Source organism: Rhea americana, unplaced genomic scaffold (assembly GCF_003343005.1).
Source record: "Rhea americana isolate MKP2758 unplaced genomic scaffold, rheAme1 scaffold_209, whole genome shotgun sequence".
In the NCBI taxonomy this organism is placed as follows: domain Eukaryota; kingdom Metazoa; phylum Chordata; class Aves; order Rheiformes; family Rheidae; genus Rhea; species Rhea americana.
This window is the reverse complement of record NW_028186249.1, coordinates 1,025,836-1,043,479: the sequence shown is the minus strand read 5'-3', so window position 1 is coordinate 1,043,479 and position 17,644 is coordinate 1,025,836. Positions and strand designations below refer to the sequence as shown.

Here is a 17,644-nt window from a genome sequence, read left to right as displayed (position 1 = left end):
ATTTGATTGCAGTGGGTTGTATTTAAACTGTGATCAGTAATGGTCAAACACCCACTTTTGCTGAAAACTTCTAATCATCAGAGAGAATTATCTTAAAAGACAAAAGAGGGAGATGGGGGGAACTGGCCTTAGGCCACCATACATGCTTGCTTGCTGACAGATTTTACTGGAGTAAGCAACAGTTAACTTGTTCTGGCTGGTTAACCATTTTTCACTTCCTGCGCACCTTTATTCTGCTGTAATGTGCAAACCTTGGACAGCCATTCCTGGCTTGGCTTGGAGGTTCCTCCTGGCTGTCTCCACTGGGCAGCATCGTTCCCATGCTGGTACCACGGGAATCCTCACCTCCAGGCCACCACAAATACCCTGTTGGCACTCAGTGTGTCRTGGGCCTTTCTCAGCTGCTCCCACCTCTGCTCTGAACTAATTTATCTGTTACTAGCTCTGCTATATAAAYCTGTGGTTGCTTTTTCCCCCCTACTACTGATTCCTCTCTTTATTTGCCCTGTCTGCAATTCCCCTCATTTGTTGTGTTCCAGGGGCTACCATGTTGCCAGCTCTATCAGCTGCAGATCTTCAAATTCCTCTTCAATTCCCTTTTTCTTAGCGGTTGTAGGGTATCATGGCTTGTTTCTGGATGCACTTAATCCTTTGTGCAGCTGCGGTGCAGAAGCTGAAGAGATTATGGTGTGCTTCTGCTGCTGTATTTGTGTCCCCTTGCTGCTGGCCATCCTCACTGGTCAGTGCTGCACTTTGCTACAAGCTTCCTATGGCTTATAAACGATTGCTGCCCTTAAAGTAAATAAATAAATAAATAATAAATAAATAAATAAGAGAATTCAGGAAGCAGTTGCATTTATATTTAGCAGCCTGTGGTTATAAAACAGCTTCTGGGTGACTTCTGTGAATTATACTGTGGAGTTTAACCCCCCTTCTGCCGCTGGTTTGTGTTTTGTTTTGTCTCCACTGGATGCTTAGCACAGGAACAGGTTCTGATTTTTTTGCATGACAAGCTCAGTATGGCCAAAACAGTGGTTTCTGCTCAACTGATGTCTGTTTGGGTTCCTTAACAGAAGTCTAACACTAGTAAACTTAACCTTATTACCATAGAAACAATACAGCTGTAGTTGTAGACTACAGCCAGAGAATATTTTTTTCCTTTGGTCAGCAGAGCTATTAAAAGATTCCCTAGATGGAGTTTATTGGTGCTGACTTATGAATCCCTGATTTTGAGATCACAGACTTAAGTTTGCATGGCTGGCAGGGGAATGAAATTTGTTAAAAGGCTGATAGCAATAAACAGGATTTGTTCAATCCTGSAGATTATCAATTTGCTGATTATGGCTATGCACACAAAATAATATGAAAAATTTGGAAAGGAAAGAGGCTGCTGCTTTATTTTTGTTGTCTGGACTACAGAGCAAAAGCTTTTAACAAGAACAAAAGAAGTTTCGGAAATACATACTAATGAGCATTCACAAAGCAATAAAAATACAAAACCTGGAACCCCAAACCTGGGTGTCTTAATTTATATTATTGCATGGTTTTGTTTCTGACTCTACAAATTACATTTTCAAATGTTTAATACAGATTTATGTGTTGAAAAGGGGAGGGGGAAAACAAATAAAAACTAGSTGACAGAAAAGGTAAAATAAGTATATGATAACCATGCCCAATTAAAGAAATACTAAATACTGTGGTTTGTAATGAAATGTCACAAACCAAACTGATCCATTCTTAATCCTTCTGGTTTCTTCACAGAAATAATTTGAAAGCAAATCAAGAGCTATGCTCAATTGCTAGGTTGTTAGCTCCTTCTGTTCCTTGTGGGAAGGAGAAAATAATCCAGAATTAAAAGATCTACGGCTTAGAGGAAAAAAGAGTTATGATGTAGAAAATTGACTGCAACAAGTACACTCTAGCTTAGGCACAACACAAACTTAAAATGTATTTATAATGTGAGTATTGAACCCTATAATGGAGCTGCTGTATTTGATCCTTTTCAAAATTAGGCTTACTGGGGTTAAGAAGAGTTTGTCAACATGAGCAAGGAAAGTTCTAGTACATCAGTGGTAATCCTAAAGTCATTAAGATAAACTGCTACTTAAAAAATGAGCAGGCAGGTAGTGCATCGCTCCATGTATCGATTGCATGTGGACTGCACCAAATTCTCCTGAAGGTGGCTTTTCTGAAAGGGTAGCTGGGGGAACGTACAAAAAAATGCTGCCTTGGGTTTTGCTGGGTTTCTCAGCACTTCAGTCTCSGTGCATGCAGATTGGAGGTACCCACCATTCAGAGTTCTGTGTGGAGAAGTGACTTTGCTTGTCTCATGTTTTCAATCACTGCAGAGAAAGCGCTGGCATTACACTCCCCTCCCCAGAAAAAGAAAAAAAAAGGTATTTTTTGGCATATACTGCCTAACGCATAGCATAGATGCTGTAGCCACACCTGCTGAGGTCAGAAATTCAGGCTGCTCTGGATAGCTTGACTTCTAGAAAGTGTTTAAAATCATCTTTCAATTATAAAAGGTWGTTTTGAGTTTTGTCTCAGCAACAGGGCTTGATTGGAATTAGCATCTAGGAAATATCAAGCTACTGGTTTAGGAAAAAATGTGTATATGTGTGTGTTTATGTGTATGTATGTATATATGTATATATATTTTCCTGTTAGACTATTTTGTTAACTTCTGGTAGTGGCAGAAGTGTATATAATACGTTTTAACCAGTGCTCCAGAGAGAGTTTCTGCCATTAGAATATGCCGGTTCATCTGATAGAGTTTATGGATGGCATCGTGTTACCAGGTAGGCAATGGAAGCTGGTTTTTGTCATCTTTGCAGCTGTCCATGGGGTTCAAAGCTTTGTTTGCATGTCAGATAAAAGTCTGAAAATGCCCTCTGTGTACTGCTGGAGTGCAAGAGCTAGAGGAGAAAGACTGTGAGCCTTAATAGCAGTATCGTTCTCTGCTTCTCTATGGAAATGGGTTTACATTCTTCTTTCTTGGTTGCCCTACAGCTTTTGAATCTGGCTCATTCCAATTTACTATGGTCTGGGGTTCAAGGCCCCAGAAAATTACAAGTCTTGAAAGTGGGAAGCCAAGAGAGGGGAAAGCAGAGGCACCAACCCTTAGGAATTTATTACAGTATTCATGGACTGCTCATTTTTTAAACTTTTATATTTACCCCTTAGGCCTATAAGTATTACAGCTGGAAACCACTTCTGAGGTTCAGTTRTTCTGGATTATGAAACAGAACAGCAATACATGAAAGTCTGCAAATGCCTTGAACAGAAGCAGTTTGAGRGTTTGGGGGCCAAACTTGCACTGCGTTTGGGAACACCACCAGCTTCCTGACAGTCCTCAGGATTCAGACACTGAGGACAACCCTTGCTGTAGTTCACAGCTCCATTTTTCAGAAATATTTGGCAGAGTTTTTTTTTATTCTAGAGAGGACTTGCATTAAATTAACTTCATTCATATCTGTGAAATAAGTGCTGCGAGCAGACTTTACGACAGAAACAGATATGGCATTTCTAAAGATTCTCCTGTGCCTTATTCCTTTACCCATATTTGTTTTGTATAAACTTGAGATGGCTTAAAAAGGACCAGTTCAGTACTCATTTTACTCACAGGTTGAAATATCTTGTGGCTCATAGGTGTACATCCTGTTCCCGTATTTGCCAGTTATATCAGCTCGAACTGTCATAGAAGGATCTTGAGAGATGAAAAAAAAGCCAAAATATTATCGATACAGGGTTTGTAGGGCAGGGAAGATGTAGTTAACTTTGTGAGAAGAAAAGAAAAAGGTTTGAAAATGGTGTTTGGTCCTTTCGTGGCTGCAAAGATGCATTTTGAAGCACAAGACTCTAAGGAGCTGTGTTTTAATGAAGGAAGTCTCTTTCTGAGACCCACCACAAGAAGATTCTTTATGCACAAGCTTGATGAGGTGGCTCAAGAGAAATGGCTTTTGTCCTGGCAATRCTCAACAGTTTGGTAGATTTGCCTTTTGTGTAGTTGTCGGTTGTGGTTCACGTGGGGCCTTTTCTCTGTCCTCGAGTGAAGTGTTTATCAGTCGTTTGAGCACGTGCTTAGAGTACGAGGCCTAGTTTGGCTATTTCCAATTAAAGTTTCCCTTTTGAAAGGCTTAGTTATTCCTACAGTACTAGTGCTCAAAAGAATATGAGCTGTTACTTGGAGCACGGAGGGTTCAATGGGGACTGTACAGAAAAAAAAATGCCGTTAACTGGCTGTTTTGTTCTGATTATTGTCCCAGCCCCAGAGACTTACCGACAAAGAGGATCCGAGGGACGTAGTGGCCATCAGGCGCCATGTTATTGTCGCTACTGGAATGCTGTTGGAGAGTTAGGCTCTTAGTGATGGGTATCTGTAAAAGCACTCAGAGTGCTAGAAATGGACTGAATCAGCTGAGCTTGCCTTAGTAAATCAGCCAAGCTTACCTTGCTTCACATCTCATCTACCTCCTCTCCCAACAACTCACAGTTCTGGTCTGCTCAAATATGSCAAGCTCTTCTCTTTTGTCCAAGTTGGCCCATGCAAGAAGCTTAGGAGAGGGAATACCCTGGATGTACAACTCTGACAGCCTGATGACTGATTTTTTTTTCCTTGTGGTTGTTTCACATTGCTTGTGGTTGGAGAAGGCAAAATTGTATACCTTACCAATATGTATGTGTGTATATATCTGTGTAAGGAAGTGTCTGCCTGCCCTACTTCAAAGGAGTAACTGTGCTGGATGTTTTGCAAATGCTGTTGTATATTCCCTAGGAAAGTTAAAAAGTATATATATATATTGAATACAACTTTAAAGCTGTCCAAAGTTAATCCATTTATGATTTTAAGATGGTTTGTTCCACTCCCCAGTAAACATTTAGATAAATATTTTAAATTCAAACTTACTACCAGATTAAGCATGATGAAATCCTCCTGAGCCATCTGCTGAATCTCTGAGCTAGAAGCAAAAGCCTTCTTTAAAGCTAAAAGAAAGAGAAGTAAGTTTTTTGATGTCTATGGGGGAGGGGGAAGGGAAGTTGGCGTCACTGCTTTTCATGGTTTTGCAGCATCTTTTATTGATACTAAATCCACCAGGATGTAACGAACAAAACTTATTGACAAGTGCRTATCACACAAAAGTTGGAGGTCGTAGCTATAGTAAAAGAAAATGCAAAAGATGTTTAGAGAAACTGAAATGCTGGTGTACTGAGATGGTTCCTTCCCAATGAGMGGATGCACATGGCATAGCTTGACTTTATTTAGCAGCTTATGGCCCTGCACAGGAGTCATCTGCACAATTTATGCAGTTGGGAAAAAAAACCTTAAGTTGAATAAGAAATACTGGAGCCAGACTTCCCTGASAAACTTATCTTTCTTTCTTGATAACCCCCTAGGTTATTAAGTGACTGCAAGTGGCTTGACATGCTCAGCAGGAAGCCTCATAACAGTAAGCAGAAAGGTTCTCCACTATATAAAATAGATGGTTGCAGGTGCTTTTGCAGGCCAGAAGATCATTTGCACTTTSCAGTGCAGTAAACTATAGCACTTCAAGACTTTTGCCTGTAGATGAAAATACATAGCTAATGCAACATTGCAGTCTCTGAGAACATGAGACTAAAATGGTAATTTTCAGTGTGTGACTCTCCCTGCTTTCAGAATGCCTGTATGGTGAAAGTCATGGTTTAAAAGAATGCTATCATTCTTAGCAATGTGTCTTAGCCAGGGAAGTTTTGACCCCGAGCATGTTACTGCCCAGAAGAGTTTTACAACTTTTATTCTCCAACTTTTCTCAAGACTCCCCAGTGGAGTTACTGTGTCTCCACCTTTTCCAGCGCGTTCTGGGAAGGTTTCACACCAACTGCTCTGTAGGCAACGAGTGCTGACAGGGAGAGTTTGATCATCCAGATCATTTGGAAAGATTTGCTTTGCTCACCTTGGCTGTAAGGACATTCTTCCAGATGATGAATAACCATCAGTGGCTTCTTGCTGAAACAACATTGCAGAAAAGGAGAAGAAAACAAGTCAGACCTTTTACAGATAGCACCCGCAAAGAATTAAACCACTGTGATGCTCTCAGATATATTTATACTGCAAGGAGCAATAGCAATCTGGCTATAAGGGAGGTGCAGACACAGCTGTATAAAGAGGAGTGGATCACTGAGAAGGTAACACCTACTGRAGGCACTGCAAGGACATTAGAAATGACCGTGTGTTCTGAGCTCCAGCCTCAGCCCGTCTCAGGAGTGGAGCTGTACCCAGCTGACTTGGCTCATGTGCATCTGAGGGACGGAAGGTGAACCGTGGTACTGCTTGCCCTGAATCTTTGGAGGTCTTTGCCTGCACGCTTTTCCCCSTGTATTTGTTATGGCTGTGGAAACCAACATGGAAGGAAATAAGTTCCTATAACTATCAGGTATTCTTCATGGCTTGTGAGTACTAGAGGCTCTTAAAATCACTGCTAAAAATTTCAACCAGGGCAGCAAGTAAGAAAGGATTTGGAGAGGTATGTCAGACTCAATTCTAGAAGATGCTGGTGAGCACCTTTATATAGGTGAACTCCCTCCAAAATCTTGTTCAGCCTCGTTTGCTTAGGCTCTGCACAATACAGGTGAGCACTGCTTACAAAATATAGTTCAGAGTCCAAGCAAGCATCATGTTAGAGCCTTCTGTACTTTACATGATCAGCTCATAGCTTTCTTAGGTCTGTGCATGAACACAGCTACGTACACACTTAAACATATGCGCTAGCATAACAAGAACTGAAGATTACCTTTGTCTTGATCTTGCTAAACCTTCTTCATACGTCTGCACCCACTCAATGTCATCTCCCCAGCCTGTTGAAGCAGCTTTAGTTATTTTTTTTCCTCAATACGGATGAAGATTCTCTGCTGAGTAGCACTTGGATAGCATAAATTAGTTGCCTTCTCTCAGGATATTCAGGGCTTCTGGATGGTTTTGGGATACCAGGAAATAGATGATAGGGAAGGGGCATGAAAAMCCATCCTTCTTATGGCCCAGGTGGTTGATAAGGATTATGGACAGGTATTTCCAACCACCCAAAGGTTGGGGCCCACAGTTCTTCCCTAAACTCATCCAGCTCTTCCAAAGAGCCAAACCAGGCTTGCTGTTTGAACTGATACGGCTTCTTGCAGTAAGGGATTGCTCAACAGGTTGAGGGCTGGGTAGGGTAGGGAAGTGGTCATATTTTTGGTGTGAGATGCCTAGATCTTATTTGATGGTGGGAAAACATAGAACAATCCCTCTCTGAAGTGAAGTTTGGACATGAGTCTTGAGCCCCATCCAAGGGATACAGCACCCTGCCCATGCCTGGTAGCACCCACTGAAAATCCCAGGGAGGAGGAGGACATGCTTGCTGCCTGTGCCTGACCCACAATGCTGGCAAGAAAGAGGACAGCAGAAATGTTGAGCTGGCTCTGTGACTACAGATGCCTGTTCACTCAGTGTGCCTGGGTAGGGCTAGTGGCTGCTAGTGTGGCTACCTCCAGACTGGCACCTGAAGAACTAAGCAGCAGCCCGTGGGATAGTCTGACTCTTGGCTGCCTCCCCAACCCAGGTTTGGAGCAAAGCATCTATACCTGTTCCCAAGTACAGGGTGTGAGTCCCTCTCCCCTGCTGAATGCACCAGTGCTCTTGGCTGTGGTGCAAATGGCACTTACTTAAGATAAGTTTGGGCTTCTGTACGTGAACGAAGGGAGATCTCCCAGCCTCTGCGCTCAGACATTTACCTCGAGAGAGAGTTTGTGGGGTCCGTATCTGTGCAGGGCTTTTCTCCTCCTCTTCATCGGGGAGCTCCTGGACCTTTCTCTGTGYAGCCACCATTAGGCCATTGCAGAGAAGGATGGAGAACAGTAATGGAAAGGAGGGCATATTTCTGGCTGACAAGAACTGAGAGAGGAAAGGATCAACTCAAGCAGGTAGAGCTTGACAGATACCCTAAAGCACTGGGAGAAGAAAGGCCCAGGAAATATTCATCTCCCTGTTAAAACTGGCTGACTTCAAGGTGTCATAGCAAAAACTTAAGGAGAYACTGAAGCAATTCTGAGTATTCTTCCAGCTACTTGAACCTYATCAAGAAAACCAGATGCCTATAGTAAAAAAACACCTCTGCAGTTTTTCTTGTGGTTGAATTCCAGCATTCRTTTGCATGTTTCCTACTGCTCACCTGAGCACATACAGATAAACTACTCAGTCCACTACAAAGTGGCCTATATTTTCAATCAASCACTGATCACCCAGAGCTCTAGTAAATTTTCRTGGAGGATACAGTCACAGAGAAGCAATGCAAATCTGGCCATTTCTATCTAGAGGCCTGAACACACCTAGAGTCTGTCAAGTGACTTGGAAAATGTAGGTTATGGGGCAGCAGGTACCAGCTATCCCATCACTAGCCTCTTTTTATCACAGTAATCTCTATGTTTTTGAATTGTTTTGGCCAAGCAGTCCTCCTTTGCTTGGCTGCTATTCAAGGGTGTAATAGCCAGCTGCGACACCAGGCAAAAGCCCAGCCACAAAGAACGGGCAAACTAGTAGGAAAGAAATGCCCTGTCTTCCTCAGAGAGGAGACAGTTYCATAAAGAACCATTCACTTGGAATGGATCTCTTACCTGGCAGCTTCTGCTGATGTCTCAATGTGAATGTCCTTGTTGCAGTGTCTTCACTGTGGCCCAARTAAGGTAAGGTCTCTTTATACCTGTGTATTTGCACAATAGCAGAGGATGGGCGTCAGCTGACATTCCAGGATATCCTGCTCCTGGCAAGGTGCAGGGTGCACAACAAGCTTTTTCTTTTTTTCTTTTTCTTTTTTTCTTAACAAAAGTTTTTTTTTTTTTTTTAAAAAAAAAAGAAAGCCCAGTAATATGCATGTTTTTAATCAAGGTATATTGATTTATGAAAGCATTCCTACAGTGTTCAGATGACACTTAAACACACCTAACTCGTTGGAGGTGTACCRTGGGTCTCCCAGTACCTCAGTTCAGCTTAAATGAATTTGAAATGTTTGTGCTGTTTCTCATGTCCTCAGACAGACAAAATTAGCAGCATTTCTGCCACTTCAAACAGGCAGTGTATGTTATTCAAAACTTCTCAGAGGTGCCTTAAAAGAGAAAAAGGAGTAATGGAATCACCCTTTTCTTTTTTTTTCATTATCCTATGTTTATGCATCTTTGGATGCGTAGGATTCAGTTGTGGTGGAAGGGTTAACTGTCATCTAGCTTCCTTGATATAGTGAAGTCTCCCAGAACTGAACTGTGAGAGATACAGAGAAGATGCACACACCTCTCTCAACACCACTTCACACCAAGCAGGTGCAGAACACAGTGCTCTTAGAAGAGGTTTACCACAAGTATTTCTGTAAGAAAAAAAAGACTGCTAGAGAAAACAAGTAATCAGACGTAAACAGAAACACCCTGGTATGAACTGAACCACGTCATAGTTAACAGGGAACAGTAACATAGTAAAAAATCCATGTAAGGATATCACTGCCTAAAGAGATGGTCTACTCCTGTCATAAATTTTAAGGACGTGAAACACCATGCCTTCCCATGAAGAGATAACAGCTCTTGGCAAAGATTTTATTGTCTCACATGAAAAATATTTCATTTTCTGTTGTGAAATCAACCACTAGCCTGTTAGGAAAATACTAGCTCTGCTGTTACACACAGTCACATTCTGGTCTTTCTTTGTGTCTGCTCCATTGTGCTGAATAAGAGAAGGGGTCTTTGTGAGGACCCTCCTGTGGCATCCCATAATAAGGGCTCTGGTGTAGAACATGGGTCTGAGAGGTCAAATTGGGGATTTAGAAGGGCTGGAAATCTTGTCTCCAGGCTTTCTCATRCTTGATTACTCAACCAGAAGAATGCTTATTTTAACACTGTTTTGTGTGAATAGCTTTCCTTGGCATTTTTTGAAGAATGTGTTTGAGTGTATTTAAGGCCTAGCAGAGCTTGGGCCTTAAACTTCAGCAGTTGCTTCTGACACCTGAGCAACAGGGGCAGATTTGTAGATTGTTTCCCAGCTGGACGTTGTGGTTGGTGATGACTGGGCTCATAAGAAGGGGGCAACCTAGCACGCTAGGGAAAATGGGTRTAAATGAGCCAATGAGGAAAATATGGCTAGGCTCTTTGTTTTGCCAGCCCTTRGAAGAGCTGCTCCAGCATTTTCTCAGAATCTTCAGTGCTAAAGGACATGTAGAATCCACTACAGGTTGTGGGAAAGTTTATGGTAAAGTTAACCTGAGAGATTGGAGAGGAGACCGTCTCATGTCTCTGCTGTAGCACAGTACAGTGAGATTTTATGGGACAGAGAAAGGACACTGGTATGGCACCATACAGGTCGTCCCTTGTAAGCAGCCAAGTCCCATGCAAGCCAGAGATAGGCCAGAGCCATCCTGTGGGATTAGGAGTCTAATAARTCATGATGGCATAAAGAAAAGTCCAAGAGCCAGAATGTTGAGACCTCTACTTTCCTTTGACTTGCCCTCTGTTTCCACCCCCTGCTCCTTCCCATTTAAGTTTCTGAGAGGGATCCTGAAGATAGCAATGCTGATTTCTCAGTTTAGTTGCYTTTGATAGAGAATAAGAGTCTCAGTTCAGAGCCAAAGCCTAATCTAGGTGCTTTGAGCCACTCTGCACGGTCATACCTCTTCACTGAGCCAGCAAACCCGGTCCCAGGCACAGAAGGTTGTGTATACACTCTCATACATCATCAGTAGTTTTCTTCTATCTCTGGTTCATGCTCAGGGTAAAGGGGCAGGATCCAAGCACAGAGCATCACAAAAGCAAGCTCAGAAGCACTGCCTGGACTTCATGTGCTGTTTCACCACTAATGCCTTGGAGCATGTTGCTAGGGCTAGGTTGAAGTATGCAATGGATAGAGAGTTGCTGAAACAAGCAAACATCACAGGTTTCTTGAACCAGAAGAGTACTGCATGAAATCTAGATGGTTATARATCAATTGGGAAAGTTGAGTTGAGAAAGGTGGACATTCACTTCACTGAAATTCAAAAACTCTGCTTATCAGTAAAACTAGAYTCTAAGATGCATGGATGTTGCTGTGCTCTGAATTACAGGCTTTTCTGATGAGATAGAAGTAGAAGCTGGCGTGGATAGTTTTAGCAGAGGTTACCAAGAGGAAACGAGCATGCAAGTAAAATTTTAAAAGGGGGAAAAATCCAGATAATGAAATTACACTCATTTGAGACTCAGCTCTTATGAAAGTTGCTGTTTTCAATTTCAGTTATGGCAGGGTAGATAAAATGGATCCAGAGCATAACAATATTTGGAGACATGATTTAAYGTGTTGTTTCAATAGACCTAATGAGAACTATTTTTCCCAATAAAGCAAAATTGTTTGTGCAAAGTATGCCCACTAACTGCAAAATCRATTTTATTTGATTTAACTGAATAAAACAAGCCTTTCTGTTATGGAGTAAGCATGTTGCAGCTCAAAGGCTATTTATTGTCATATGGGTTTTATCCAATAAACCAAGCACAACTTGCCAAAGCCAATTTKGCATGAGAGTCCTGAACAGTCCCTCTATTAAATATCTTAGATAAAAAAAATAAGAAAGAATAAAATATTTTAAAATGTTTTATTTAGAATCTGTATTGAAATGATCAAAAAGAGCAGGAAGCATCTCTCTAGGAAATCATGAAGCTCTGCATTTTCAGTCATCTCTGCACATGATGTATTTTAAAATATCTGATCAACTGATTGATTTTATATCTTCAAAATAACCAACAAAGGCTGTTTTCCTTATTTCCCCCTTGCTTTCCACATGCAGCAATCCTGAAACATAGCATCTTTTTGTCACTGTGAGGGACAGCAAGGTCACAGTAAGCCTGCTTTACTCTTGGGGGCRGGGGCAGGGGGGGGATCAGCCAGCGAGCTGCTTCTCTAGCTCTGGGACACTTCTTTCTACCTGGAGTGTTGCTGGATGACAGGCATAAGGCAAGAGAGCCTATGCACAGCTGAAAATCCTACGGAAATGCCTCCTAACAAGTAGCCAGGAAATGAAACAGTACAGTGAACAGGCAGTGAAACAAATCCCATAGGCCAAGCAAAGTCCCACAAGAGATATGGAAGATGCCAGGTTCTCATCTGGTAGACAAATATTAGATGAGATTTGTCCTTTATTCAAAACATTTTAAAAAGYGTAGAAATCATGTATGCTATGACTGTGAATTATGTACTTGTGACTGAGTAGGCTGGTACAAATAAGTTCTTYCTGATATAAACTTCATCCTGCAGCCCGTGGATCAGATTTTGAAGTATGCTCGGCATGCAGTCACTTGCAAAGTTTCACAAGAGCCGCTAAGCACGTTAAGAAGTCTGCCCACTTTGCTGAGGTACCACATGGGAGCCAAGCAGTCACTAGCATCTGTTAGTTTATTGCAGTGGTGAGCTGGAGCTCAGCTGCCTTTGAGCAAAGGGGATGTACCCTGGGATTTCMATCCAGCACACACAGGAAAGGAGAGGTATGGATCCAGCTGATCTGTGATGATGGCTGAACTTGAGTACTGTAATCTGGAAATCTGATGTTTCACAGAATAAAATGGCTTTTCCTGTTGCAAATAATAAGCAAAGATTGCAAATGCTGGCTTAGCAACGCAGAGCCAGCAACGGGGAACATGCTTAGTGTCAGATGCCAGCTGCATTCACCTTTCTAAACATTGCAGGTTCCCCATCACTGCCCTTTCTTGCGATTGGAACTAAAAGCATAAATGAAAATGAGCAGTTATTAGCCCCAGAGTTGTGGTCACCAATTTGAGTGGTTACTGGCGAGAGGAGAAATAGCTAATACGACATTGAACACATACAAAGTCCTGCTTGTTTCTGTTCTGTATAAGCAGAATTGATTTTGCAGGCTTGTGTGATGACCATTTAAGACAATATACTGGGACTGCGTAAGTGTTTCCAGATGACAGTTCTGCTCACTGCTAAGCCCCATCCTTGGAGCCTGTTTTCTAAAACATTCCTAAGATGATGCCATGCTGAAGTGTCTCTGGTATGTGCATCCAAGTGRAAATGGTTAATTTTCCCTTGCAAGAGAGTTGTGCTATTTAAACAGCAGGGAAAAGTAGGGCCAGTAGCCCCTCTTTAGTTTTTTCTTGTTAAGCTTAAAAAATTGCCAGTGTAGCATAGAATGTGTGAATTCATCTGACCTAATTTATTTGTCTGATGAGCCTGGCTGCTAGTGGAGTGTGATTCTTTCTGACCTAAATGGGCATCTAGATGAGGCCTCATAGCTTGTCCTAGAAAGCAAACTCTCACCTCTTGTCAGAAAGAAAACCTAGTTGCTGATGACTTTAGACTGGATACCAATTTTCTGAATAATTTTATAAGCCCAAGACTACATTTACTGTGTGAATATATGTAAACAGGCCTTCTTGTAAAAGGTCTCAGGGAGTGCAACATATGCTYCTTGCAGTGTTCAGCCACTGCACTTCTCATGGGGAAATGCAGCATGGTAAAGCTGGTATCTGTTCTGGAATTAGCGGCAGTGGTATAGGAGAGAGATCCTGCACAGARTAAAGCATATCCAGAGATGCAGAAAGGCAAAACATGGCTTTTAAGGGRTGATAGCAATTTAAAAAACAAAAAGTGCAATTGTTTAATGGAGGACAGGGAATTAAAGCAGRTTCAAAGGAAGCCTGTTTCTCAAGTAAATGCAATCATTTCCTTGTCTCAGGCTCTTTTGGTAACTTGGTCTGGTTGCTGTTTGTGATATTAGGATAACGGGCACTACATGAGTGTTTATTTCTGCTTCAGGAGTGGATTTTAATGTAAAGTAAAAATGTAAAAAACGATCTTTGGAGAAATCCCCACTTGTTTTAGAATTTTGCACAACTACACACTGTTTGGGTTTTTTATCTTTTTTAAAAAAAATCTTAAAATTTGGAAACCCAGTGAATCATGGAAAACTGCAGAATTTATCATAGATATAACAATAAAAGTTGAGTAATCCTCTCACATTTCATTCTTGTTTCAGAAAAAACAGTATTTATGGGGCAGGTGAACCAACCAGATGCTTCACTTACTATAGTGGCTTCGGCTCAGAGTAGATAACTGAAGACTCTGTCTGTTTAAACTCTGCAGCTAAAACGAAGTTTAACTGCTAGAAAACAGAAACACCACCTTCTTGTGTCTCAAGAAGCTATTGCAGCCTGTCAATCYGGTATGCCTCTTCCAGCTCTTTGCAAGCTTTCAGCCAAATTTTTTTTTATTTTTATTTATTTATTTATTTATTTTTTTTGGTTCAACAGACTACACACAGATTTGGACAGGATCCCCTGCTCAGCTGTTTACTATCACTGCAAATGTTGCAGGACTTATTCAAAGATCACGTAGCCAGTATGTCCCTTCATGTTACTATTGCCCTGATACCAGTATCCTCTGGTCTGGTCTATACCAGAAATGTCTTTTAGATAGGAAGTGGGTACTTTCTATTGTCAGGCTGCACCTATATTTTTCAGGAGCATTTGGTAGTTTGGCTGATGTGGGTTGGAAACTGCACGTGTATATGTATATATACATATATATGTGTACATATATGCTACTGAGATCATAAGGTCATTTGAGAGTGGAGATAGTATTGTACTGTTTGCGGCATGTAAAAACTGAACCAAAAAAACAACCCAAACYGAGCTAGTTAGGCTTTGAATACTTGGCCAGCAATATATAGTTTAGTGTTGTCTTGCTGCTTTCCAGCCTACTTCAGCAAAGGAATTTGGCAATACCAAGTCAAATTAGTGGCTGGGAAGGTAGGGCTCCCTGCTGTGGGAAGGGATAAAACTTGGAGGAAAAGGCAGTATGCATTACGTCTTTTCCTGCTTGCAGTAGCAGTGGTCTTCTTGAAATAGCAAGTTTCTCTGTGACCCTCTTGACACTAGGAAGAATTTTGCAATGTGTGTGAGACCTGTGAATCTTGACATGAGTCAATCTGTAAGTTGCTTCATATCCTATTGATGCTATGTGGTCAAGAGCACTTCCCACCGGCATCTTCAGGAGGATTGTGTGAAATTCTCAATGCAGTATTAAAGATGTGTAAGCACTTCTGCTGCTTACACAATTTACTAATTGTAGTTGCTTTTGTGGCATGTTTATTGTGTTTACCATGCCTTAGATATTCTCTCTGAATATATTTTCAGCCCATGTGACATGGTCTCAACTTGCCCAGCCTCTACTAGCAATTCTAGTCCAAGGCCTTCCAAAGCGCTAGGTCTCTTGACTAAACYTCAAGCTATCTGTTTTGTGGTTTTAGGATAATATTTACAGTTCCAGTGGACCTGAAGGAAGGCACACGGATTTATGGAGCTTTTGTGAGTTGCTAGCTTTTGATTCTTCAGCTAAATTGAGCCATGCTTCCTCAGGGTACTACCTTTTCAGTGAAATGAGCGTGGTAAAGGTCAAATTTAACAAAGCCCCATAGATTTCTTCTCAGGCTTTACAGACACTTCACAGAGAGCTGGTGGCAGAAGTCCAGATAAACCACATGATTCCAAAATAAACAAACCCTCTTCCCCAGAGCAGCTTCTTCCCAGTCTTTTTGCTTCCTCTGAGACCCCTTCTGATGCCCTTGGATGTAGAAGCTGTCAAATACCTCATCTTCTTCCCAGACTCATCAGATTCTATAGTAACATTCTGTCTGGGAATCTCATCAATTTATGAATGTGTCAGATTGAGAGAAGAGACAAATTAGTTCCCTACAACTTCCTCTTGCTGAGCTACCTGCTCTCAGGAGCCCAGGTATTCTCTCAGCATGCAAGCTGTCCACTTGTCTTTCCTTGCAGAAAAATAACCTCTTTCCATCCCTGAACTAATACTATACAAATCTACTTTGTAATGCTCTTCTTTTCATTCCAAAATCTGATTCTGATTCATTCTCACTCAGGCTCAKCTCTTCTTATTTGAAGACTTGGCATGGTAGAACTTGTAACAATTCCTTTTACAACCAATGTGATGAATGCAAAGTCCTATTTGGCAAGGCAGGTGAGCTGCAAGTTTGAAATGTTAAATGGGCAGGCAGTCACAGTGCACAACAATACAGACTGCATGTAGCCCTATCGAAATTTAGATTTCAAAAATTAATGGTCATGACAAGCTGAGCAGAAAAGCATCATTTTCCTTCTTAGTGCCCCAAACATTATCAGGAAGATAGGAAGGAACATGAACAAGCTCTGGGGAATAAAGTTTTTGCTTTTCGATAAAGGTTGTAATGTGGGATCCATGAAGTCGTTTGCGAGGAGTATGTAGTACTCTGTCTGGTGGAAATGTCCTTGTCAGATATAATGATAGTGCTGGTAGTCCTGTGCTGCTTTTTCCCTTCAATTAGCTTGTCCTGACTTCAGAGGGAGTGTGATATGCGATCAGAGAATTTGGTWTTTTTTTCCTTCTTCTGAACCTTACTCTTACTTTCTACTTCTTTATGTCAAGACAATTAAAAAAACCCCATAAGATATAATTTAACTTTATAAGCACTTAAAGCTTCACTATTTTTCTGATAATTATTCATACAAGAGACAGGGTTTTGACKAGCTGTGTTGAACAAAATACTTTTAGGGTTAATTCTATGGACTCTTTCCCAGATGGCCCAGCTGTTCTAGCATATCTGGACACCTTAGATCTTAAATTTTATTCACATAATAAGCTGCTACACCTTATACTTGCTTCACTGTGCTTTTATTTTGTAAATAGTGCCTGAAAACAGAGCTGAATCTTGGCCAATCTGGGTATCAAAACTTGTTTAGCTTTAAAAGAAAATCCAAAGGTTTCTGCAGCTGGAAGAGCTAAGTCTTGAATCCACTTTCCATTTCTGAGTATTCTAGAGGAGGACTTAGATATGATTAAAATGATGCTGCATTTGACATTTTRTTTTGTAAGAAGGCTACTCTGTGAATAGTATTTGGAGAGGGAACTGAGTTTTAACATGTACATGACAAAATTATTTCCACGCTACCCTGACATCACATGGACTTGTGGCCATTAGGCAACCCTGAACTAGCTTGCCCTGGCTACTCCTCACACCATGCTTTAGAACTGTTTGATCAGAGCAGGACTAGATAGAAATACACACTTGTCTGCTGATAGCATGTGTATTGCTCTGAGGGACCGTGCAGCCAAAGTGACTTGGGTGCTTGGGACATGTCTTCACACAGGTGTGCCCCATAGCACCTGTGGCCCCTCCATGGCTGCCAACAAGAGCTGGAGTTGCTGTGCGCGTGCTGTGGTTATGGGGCCCGTCTTTGGGACAGTCTCTGGAATCAGAGRGCTGTCAAAAAACACCAGTCATGCRGAGTGGCACTTTGCCTCAAAGCTCTGTCTGGTCCTGCTGTGCTCATGTGTTACYCATAGTGAAAACACCACAGTTTCCTAGACTGACTTATTAGGACAGCAAGATAACGCGTATCTTATCCCATTGTATAAATACCATTGGAACAGCAAAGTTTCAACCTGTGGGGCAAAGCAAAACACTTTCTATAACATATCAGGCAGGTGCATGGTGGGGCTTCTAGGCAGGACCATGGTGCAAGAGCATCCATCCTCCCTTTGAACCCTGGCATGCAGTGGGCATCACTGGGTGGAATACAGGTTAAAAAGCAAACAGATCCCAAATAAAGCAAC

The 17,644-nt window shown here is 41.6% G+C and overlaps 1 protein-coding gene across 1 annotated transcript; it reads right to left on the bottom strand.

Annotated features, from left to right (window-relative positions):
* Nucleotides 1-2,292: 2,292 nt before the first annotated feature.
* Nucleotides 2,293-7,891, bottom strand: LOC146596165 (anterior gradient protein 3-like). Its single transcript, XM_085304405.1, has 7 exons — nt 7,750-7,891; nt 6,774-6,837; nt 5,937-5,989; nt 4,910-4,986; nt 4,283-4,346; nt 3,626-3,709; nt 2,293-2,342 (listed from the first exon to the last, which is right to left on the bottom strand). The coding sequence occupies exons 1-7, from the start codon at nt 7,889-7,891 to the stop codon at nt 2,293-2,295; spliced, it is 534 nt and encodes a 177-aa protein (XP_085160531.1).
* Nucleotides 7,892-17,644: the final 9,753 nt, after the last annotated feature.